General features: G+C 40.1%; 1 protein-coding gene across 1 annotated transcript in view; it reads left to right on the forward strand.

The window, feature by feature from the left end:
- Positions 1 to 8,304, forward strand: part of Adam10 (ADAM metallopeptidase domain 10) — a 102,048-nt gene extending 93,744 nt beyond the window's left edge. The window contains exons 15-16 of the mRNA XM_085689319.2: positions 4,431 to 4,557; positions 6,048 to 8,304. Of these exons, the coding sequence (XP_085545445.1) occupies positions 4,431 to 4,557; positions 6,048 to 6,142 (222 nt within the window). The 3' untranslated portion in view covers positions 6,143 to 8,304. The remainder of the gene's footprint in view (positions 1 to 4,430; positions 4,558 to 6,047) is intronic.
- Positions 8,305 to 9,399: the final 1,095 nt, after the last annotated feature.

Raw genomic sequence — 9,399 nt, forward strand, 5'->3', positions numbered from 1 at the left:
AAATCTTTTCCCAAGCCTGTATTCTGAGGTAATGTCTGTCTTTGAGGTTGAGGTGTGTTTCTTGTATGCAACAGAAGGACGGATCTTGTTTTTGTATCCATTTTGTTAGCCTGTGTCTCTTTATAGGTGAATTGAGTCCATTGATATTAAGTGATATTAATAACCTGTGATTATTAATTCGTGTTATTTTTTGGTGGTAGTGTTTGTGTTTTTCCCTTCTTTGGGGTTTGCCAGTGTAAGTTTATCTGTCATCTGTGTTTTTGTGGGTGCAGCTAGCTTCCTTGGGTTGGAGTTTTCCTTCTAGTATTTTTTGTAAGACTGGGGTTTTAGGGGATAGGCATTGTTTAAATATGGTTTTGTCATGGAATATCTTGTTTTCTCCATCAATGGTAATTGAAAACTTTGCTGGATATAGTAGTCTGGGTTTCCATCCGTGATCTCTTAGTGTCTGCAGCACATTTGTCCAGGATCTTCTGACTTTCAGGGTTTCCATTGAGAAGTCAGGTGTAATTCTAATAGATCTGCCTTTATATGTTACTTGACCATTTTCTTTGCAGCTTTTAATATTCTTTCTTCTGTACGTTCAGTGTTTTGACTATTATATGGCGAGGGCACATTTTTTTTTTTGGTCCAGTCTATTTGATGTCCTGTAAGCTTTTTGTAACTTCATAGGGATAGTCTTCTTTAGGTTGGGAAAGTTTTTTTCTATGATTTTGTTGAATATATTTTCTGTGCCTTTGAGCTGGAGTTCTTTTTCTTCTTCTATCCCTATTACTCTTAGGTTTGGTCTTTTCATGGTGTCCCAGATTTCCTGGATGTTTTGTGTTAAGGATTTGTTGGATTTAACATTTTCTTTGACCCATGAATCTATTTCCTCTACTATATCTTCAACACCCTGTCCTGGAACTAGCTCTTGTAGACCAGGCTGACCTTGGATCCTCCTGCCTCTGCCTCCCAAGTGATGGGATTAAAGGCGCGCACCACCGCCTGCCATTTTGTGTTTTCTTAATCGACTCTATTTCAATTTTCAAGTCTTGAATTATTTGAACTGTTTACTTTACCTTTTTTTTTTCTTGGTTTTCTTGGCTTTCTTTCAGAGATTAATTGATTTCTTCCATTTTTTTATTCGTCTTTTCCTCCATTTCTTTAAGAGAAGTTTTAATTTCCTCTTTAAGGGTCTCTATCATCTTCAGAAAGTTAAATTTAAGCACATTTTCTTCTGCTTCTGGGTTAGGATGTTCAGGTTTTCCTTTTGTAGGACTATTATGTTCAAACGTTGCCATATTGCTCTTTAGGTTGTTAAATATACTTGCGCTGGCACCTACCCAAGGGGTGCAGGTGGGACCTGTGCTTCATGGGGGGTCTATCTTCCTCCAGTTGATGCAGGTTTGTCCTGTGGCTTAGATGTTCACTCTTCCTCCTGGTGTAGGCAGGGCTGATAAAGGTAGTTGTTGATGCAGTTCTGGGGAATCCTCTCCGGGTGCGGTCAGGGCCAAAGCTCCAGTGATCTTAGATAGGTGCAGTGAGGGATGGTTGCAGGAGTGGGGAGGCTGCTCCAGGGTCTCTGGGGTTTGGTGGTTGGGGGTGAGGCACTGGGTTTTCCTCCATGGGCTAGGGCCTGGACAGCAGGGCTGTCCAACTGGAACCCAGATACTCACCTTTCCAGGGGCAGCCAGGGCCAAAGCTCCAGTGGTCAGAGATGTAGTGGGAGATGACTGCAGGTGTGGAAAGATTGCTCCCAGGTCCCTGGGGCCTAACTGGATGGGGGTGGGGCATGGAATGTGCCAAACGGGGTGTGGGGGCTGGCAGGGACTAGCATCTAGAGAGCTGGGCCATCCAGATGCGACTCCAGACACTCACCTCTCCAGGGGCAGCCAGGGCCTCGTTCCCTTTTTTGTTCCCTGTTCTTTCATGTTTTTGGGGTGAAAGTGGGGGAAAGGATTGAGACAGGATCTCCTTTGACCCAGACCAGCCTCAGTTAGTATTTATTAGCTGAGGCTAATCCTGAATGAACCACTGATCCTTCTGTATTCGTTTCTCAGTTGCTAACATCATAGACATGTGCCATCACATCTCCTTTCATTTCTTTTTATTTTTATATCTTATGTGTTTGATTGTTCTGCCTGCTTGTATACCTGTGTACCATGTGTGTGCCTGCTACCTGCAGGAGCCAGAAGACAGTGTCAGATCCCCTGATCCATGTTGATACTGGGAATTGAATCTAGATCCTGGAAGAGCAGCCAGTGCTCTTAACCACTGAGCTATCTCTCTATTACCTTTGCATTAAAAAAAATGTGTGTGTGTGTGTGTGTGTGTGTGTGTGTGTGTGTGTGTGTGTAAGTATAAATGGAGGTCAGGGAACAACTTTCTGGAATCCATTCTTTCCATCATATAGTTTCTTTTCTTGAAGAATTTGTTCCTAAAGTCATTGAGTGAGTCTAAGCAAGGTTGGAATCCACATCAGCTATGGAGAGCTGCAATACCAAAGGCATGCCTGGCTAATAGAGCCTTACCTGGTCAGGAGGGTGTGGGGAAGAACATGGTATGGGACGACATATTCCAAATATTGTGAATGTCCTCTATTCCATGTGGAAGGTGAATGCTGTGTTAGTGTTCAAATGAAGTGAGTAGGGTCTACAGAGTAGGAGAAAGATTGAAAGTACAGTCAGAGGCCTCTGTCCTGTGTAGAAGGCAAGTGTCACGTCAGTGTACAAGTGGGGTGAAGAAGGGGTCTTCCTTGGAGGAGAACCAGGGTTCAACAGAGACATGGTGGTCCCGGACTCAGATATTTAAAACAAAAACTAAAAACAGGATAAACCTGGAAGTTTTTGTTGCGTGAGAAAGTAAGTGCTTAAAGAATGAGATGGGGAAGGTCTTAAAAACTCCATGGTTACAGCACAACAAGTAAGTAAATCAATGATGATTTACTTACTTGTTGGTGAAGAATAGAGTGTTTGCATAGTTCCAGATGACATCTCTACAAATTGCTCATTGGTTTCACAAGGGAAAATAATTTCATTGAATAATATCTGGTGGATAGTATCTCAATCAGGTAATCAAGGTTAGCATCATAGTAGTGAAATCAGAGTCATGTCCAGCCTGACAGGATATGATAAAAGAGTACAACATCCCTTCTGCGATACTCCTAAAAGATGCATGACCTGAGTCTGATCATAAGAAACACTAGAGAATCCAAACTTCAAAATTTGTTACCATCCTGTAATTAACACCTGCTCTGAAAATTTCAAAAATATCTATTTATTTTGTATGTGTATTTGGGGAGGGGTGTAATTTGCCTGTGTGTGTGTATGCCCACATGCATCACATCTCTTTTTCCTCTGTGGAGGGTGGGAGAGCATTGGATCCCCTGTTGCTGGATTTACAGATCATTGTGAACTGTCATGTAGGTGCTGGGAATCAAATCAAGATCCTTTGTAAGTGCAGCAAGTTCTCTTACCCACTGGATCATCTCTCTAGTCTCAAAAGTTTAACAGTCTTAAAGGTCAGAGGGGATCTGTGGAACCCTTACAGACTGAAGGACAGCAGAGAGGAACAGATGGCAAAGCTTGCATGGGTTTGTGATGACCGTGGCCTAAGAAAATACTCTTTTATCATGGGGGGGGGGGGGTGGAGGGAGAGAGAGAGAGAGAGAGAGAGAGAGAGAGAGAGAGAGAGAGAGAGTCTGTCTGTCTGTCTATGTGTGTCTGTCTGTCTCTGTCAGTGGTCTGCTTTGGAGATTGCATGTGTGAGGCAGAGTTTGATATTGGATGTTGCTTTCCACCTATTTTGTTGTTGGTGTATGGTCTCTCACTGAACCTGTAGCTTTCTGGTTGGCTAAACTGGCTGGTCAGCAAGCCCCAGAGATCCACTTGTATCTGCTCCCCAGGTATTTGTTTTCACTCCTGGCGTTTTACATGAGTTCTAAGAATCTGAACGTAGGTCCTCATCTTGGTGGCAAGGCAAGCCCATTGAGTGCCAGTTGAGCTCCTTGTTATGGGCCTTTCATGCTAACATTCTCAGGAGCATAAAGTGGTGCATGCAGCTGACTCTGGGTCAGATTTCTGAAAGGTGTTTGCACTGCTTGCAACTTTTCATTAAGTTAGAGAGTCGTTCAAAGTAAAACAAAAGTTGTCCTAATGTGAGAGCTTATATATGCATAAAAAGTGGCTGGGGGGTGTTTTGACACAGCATGTATTTTTATTTTAGGATCTGAGTAAACACACTACAGAGGTAATAAGTAATGTAAAGTCTCAGATGATAGAGGCATTTTGAATGTTGTTTTGCTAGAAATAATGAGTAGTAATTGCATACGTGTTACAATAATCTGTATTAATGCCAATGTGGATATTCAGAGTTTAGAAGCTGTAAACACTAACAGTGATAGTTGTTAGTATCTGTTCTTAAAACAGTTTAATTCTATTCCTGTCCAGGCTCACTGGTGGGCAGTCCTTCTTATGGGAATTGCCCTGATCATGTTAATGGCTGGATTTATCAAGATTTGCAGTGTTCACACTCCAAGTAGTAATCCAAAGTTGCCTCCTCCTAAACCACTTCCAGGTAAGGTGCTGAGCAATGGCTGCTGCTGTGAGCAGAGCCAGAGCTTTCGGGCAGGGAGGATGAAGGATGCAGCACCCACAAGGCTTTAGTAACTGAGTTTATGGGCTCTGTTGTTGACAAATTACCTGATAAATGATTCACTGGCTGTATTTTTGTTCGTCAGTTCAATCTAGTCACTGACTACCAGTGTAATGCTGATTTATTGTGCGTCAAGAAACATTTAGAATAACATTTTGATTTTTGCGTAGACTCCCCCACCCCCTGTTTTTGTCTCAATCTGTTACCATACCTTGTTTTTATTATGGTAGTTAAGCTGCTTTTAAATTATTGGTCTTTCCTCTGAGTAGTTAATGGCTCTGGTACTATTTGTGATGTCTGTGTTCTTGAAATAGTTTCTGGCACAGAAGCACATTTTCCTCCTAGATGAGGCCTACTGAGAAGTACAGATCTTTATGTGGGGGAGTCTTGGTATAGCAGCTTCAAATGTTGAGAACCTATCAAGTAGTCCCTATCCTTTCCTTTGGGAGGATACCACCACTAGGATAAATCAAGTCTGGGCAAGAAGACAAGAGGAAGCAGCTTCTTTGTGTTACACATTAGTCAGGCTTAACAGTCCCTCCTTTCCCCTCTCTAGAGTATAATGGCTAATCATCATAGGTGTGGGGAAGACATTGCCTGAGACAGTGGCAAGAAAGCCAGGGTTGGGTGCTAGCATTTCCCCTTTCCTAGGAGAGCCTTGTCAAGCCAACTATAATCCCCTACACAAAGTAGTTTCCTCTACTTTGTAGTTTTCCTCTGTTTTTGTGTTGGGACAAGAGAGCCCAGAAGTTGTGGTTGGGGTGAGAGGATGTTTGATTTGATACACTTGTTTTCTTAAGTTTCCTGAGTCAGAACTCAGGCACTTGGATTTGTTTTAACACATTTCCAAGAACTACAGGACACTTTTAGGCACAGTTACCATGACGTTCTCCTTCAGTGGAACAGATATTTGACTTGTGTATTAACACCTCTGAAGACTGTCATTTGTTAAACCTTCATAAAAAGTGCTAAGCACGTACAGGAGTAGTCTCCAAGTCCTCACAACAGACTGGATGAGTTAGTTGCCATTCTGCTGTGCAGACCAACCTCAAGTATCTTGTCCTGTCAGAGTTCAAGTCCTAGATTCTGCCCTCAAACCTATTAATTTAGGATAACCAGTCTAATTCTTAAGGCTGTTAAACATTAAATATGAATCAGATTTAAAGTCAGTATGAAATGGTGTAGCGTTATAGTAATTTTTATATTGAATACATGTTAAAGTTGGTGTTTTTAACTGGAATTGGCCTAAATGAAATAAGTATTAAAATTATTTAGTATTATTACTTTTTTATTATGTCCACCAGAAAATTGAAAACTGTGTTACAGGGCACATACTGCTGATCAGTCACAAAGAATAATTTTTCTTGCTTTTAGGAGGTGATGAACAATAAACTGTTTTGCTTTCATTACAGGCACTTTAAAAAGGAGGAGACCGCCGCAACCCATTCAGCAGCCCCCGCGTCAGAGGCCCCGGGAGAGTTATCAAATGGGACACATGCGACGCTAACTGCAGCTTTTGCCTTGGTTCTTCCTAGTGCCTACAGTGGGAAAACTTCACTCCAAAGAGAAACCTGTTAAGTCATCATCTCCAGACGAAACCCTCACAGTTCATAGTTGAAGAAAAATGGCAAGAGATCATGTCCTCAGACCAGGTGGAATTACCTAAAATTTAAAGCCTGAAAATTCCAATTTTTGGGGGGGTGGATGGAAAAGGAACCCAATTTTCTTATGGACAGATATTTTTAATCTAATGGCACAAAGTCTTAGAATATTATTATGTGCCCCATGTTCCCTGTTCTTCGTTGCTGCATTTTCTTCATTGCAGACAGACTTGGCTCTCGATGAACTTTTATCACAAATTGAAATATATTTTTTTCAACTGCCAATCAAGGCTGGGAGGCTCGACCACCTCAACATTGGATATATCACTTGCCAATGTACATACCTTGTTATATGCAGACATGTATTTCTTACGTACACTGTATTTCTCTGTGCAATTGTAAACAGAAATTGCAATATGGATGTTTCTTTGTATTATAAATTTTTCCCGCTCTTAATGAAAAATTACTGTTTAATTGACATACTCAGGATAACAGAGAATGGTGGTGTTCAGTGGTCCAGGATTCTGTAATGCTTCACACAGGCAGTTTTGAAATAGAATCATTTTCCCTTTTCTTACGATAGAGTTGGTTCTTACGTACATCTTTTTGTCTTGTCGCATGGCTGTTGTGAGCAGGAAAGACTGTGCTGAAGAACACAGCTGATCGGAGTGTGAACTGAACAACAACAGCATTGGGCTTCAGAGTCAGTTCTTTATGTAAATGTTTGGTTTCTGCTTAGTATTTTATACTTCCTAATTCAATTCCCTTTTTAAATTGTTAGGTGAAATTTTATTCATGCCTTGATGCCTTGGTAGGAATTATGTCAGAAATAATTATTTTCATTTGTAGCCTGCTTATTCCTTTGTATATTCCATATACTTAAAGTTTGCCAATTCTGTTTTTATGGAAAAGAAAATCAGTGTCTTCATTGAAATATTTGGACCATTCTTCAGCACACCATCATTGATCATTGGTAACCACTAGAAATTAGTAATTTGCTTGGCAGGTAGTTGAAATTGTAGATAGGCCTTCTGACGTTGTTTTTCCAACCTGTAAGCCATTTTAACAACAATAAAGGTAGACAGCACAGTGTCCCATTACAAACTTCTTTTTAAAGCAGATATAAATAATTGGCATTTTTAAAGAAAGAGAAAGCAAAAGCATTTAATGTATTAACAGGCTTATCGCTATGCAGAAAATGGAGGGGGCATTAAAAACTGTAAGCTTGTGACATATTCATTGCTTCTGTTTTCCAGCTACATCACTTAAATTAGAAGTCAACAGCAGTGATTTTCCTGGCTTTACATAGGAGGCAAATTTAGGGAAGGTTGACAAGATTACTGTGTTTGGCTTTCTTTTCTTTTTTCTTTTTCTTTTTTCTTAAGAGTCTAAGGTTTACACAATCACTCATAATGTGACGCGAGCCAGCAAGGCCAAAAACGCTAGAGAAACAATGGGATCTCTCCTTGTAAACTTGTACAGTACGTGGTGACTTTTTTCAAAACAGCTTTTTGTACATGATTTAGAGACAAATTTTGTACATGAAACCCCAGATAGACTATAAATAATTCTAACCCAACAAGTAGGTAGCTGTGTATGACACTGCTTTAAATCATTCAAATGCCTTTGTTTTTGGACTGTGCAAAGGTTGGAAGTGGGTTTGCATTTCTAAAATGGTGACTTTTATTCTGCAAGAGTTCTTAGTAACTTCTTGAGTGTGGTAGACTTTGGAACATGTACATTTTTTGCTTGTAATGTTATCCTGTGGTAGGATTTTGGCAGTTGTACACTGTCTTATTTTATTTTGAGTCTAAGTTAAATGTTTTCTGAAGAGATACATGCACTGAACTGTTTCCACTGCAAATTAAGATGTGGTAAAAATGAAAGGATCAGGACCAGTGAGATCTAATACTACTGTCAGTTTAATGTCCACTGTGTTTTATACAGTATCTTTTTTTTGTTCACTTTGGAAATTTTTACTAAAACCTGCAAAAAATAAAGTATTGTGCAAAGATGTAAGGTTTTTTGAAACTTGAAATGCATTAATAAATAGACTTGATGAAATCAATTTGATGGGTCTGTTCTCTCTTTGAACTCAGAGAACTGTTAGAGGCAGTTGCCCTACTGAATGAAAGACTGCTCAGCCCAACATATCTCCTCCTGCGAGTGCAGGCTTCCTTGCTCACAGGGAAGAGCCACAACGAGCAGTCCTATTGGGTATCACTGTCTCACACACACACACACACACACACACACACACACATACAATTAAAAATCACTCAGCAGGACTGCTTTTCACTGTAGTCAGTCTCCAGGACTTGTCTTAGTGAAGAACTGAGCCTAACTGGAAACCTGCAGTCTTCTTTCTATTTCCAAAGTTCTACGTGCTAAGTGCCTTTTTAGTGTCTAATTTATCTGGGTATGGGAGTGCACATCCATAATCTCAGTACTGCAGAGGCTAAAGTAGGATTTGGGGAGTTAAAGGCCAACCTGGGCTACATGCAAGATCTCTGAACAATCCTGGTAGACTAATTGCCTAGCATGCACATGGACTCCATCTTCAATTCATAGCACTTCCCTAGTGCTCCCACACAGCATAAGACCTGGTCTAATGGAGATATATTTGAAATTTTGGACTAATATTTTTCTGTCTTGTCAGATTTATTGTAGAGAATTGACATCGTAGTGTTACCTACAAAAGAAATTATTTTGTACATAAAGTAGTGCTCTTCATAGAATAATATGCCCCAAATTCCTTTTTTAAAATTAAGACTAGATATAAATGATTGGATCTATTACATAATAAATATTACTTATTTTGGTTTTGAAATAGAGGTTTTGCTGTGTAGCTGGCCTTGAACTCACCATCCCTTGCCTCTGCCTTCCAAGTGTTAGAATCAGGAACATCTGTATCTGTGCCCACCTTATAATACTTTCACAGTAGAATTACTTAATAATAATTGGAGGGGGAAACTGTTTTGTTTTTTCCATGAAGCTGGTAGTTTTCAGCAACCCCCAGGTAATTACAAATTTGGTACTTTATTTATTGCTGCTTAAATTTTGTTTGGAATTTATTTTGGTGTAGTTTTCTAAATTTTGACACCAGTTTATAAACAAATCATTGTTACAGTTTCAGAATTTAGTGATTTCCATAGGACTAGGC

Source organism: Myodes glareolus, chromosome 4 (genome assembly GCF_982192425.1).
Source record: "Myodes glareolus chromosome 4, mMyoGla1.1, whole genome shotgun sequence".
Lineage (NCBI taxonomy): Eukaryota > Metazoa > Chordata > Mammalia > Rodentia > Cricetidae > Myodes > Myodes glareolus.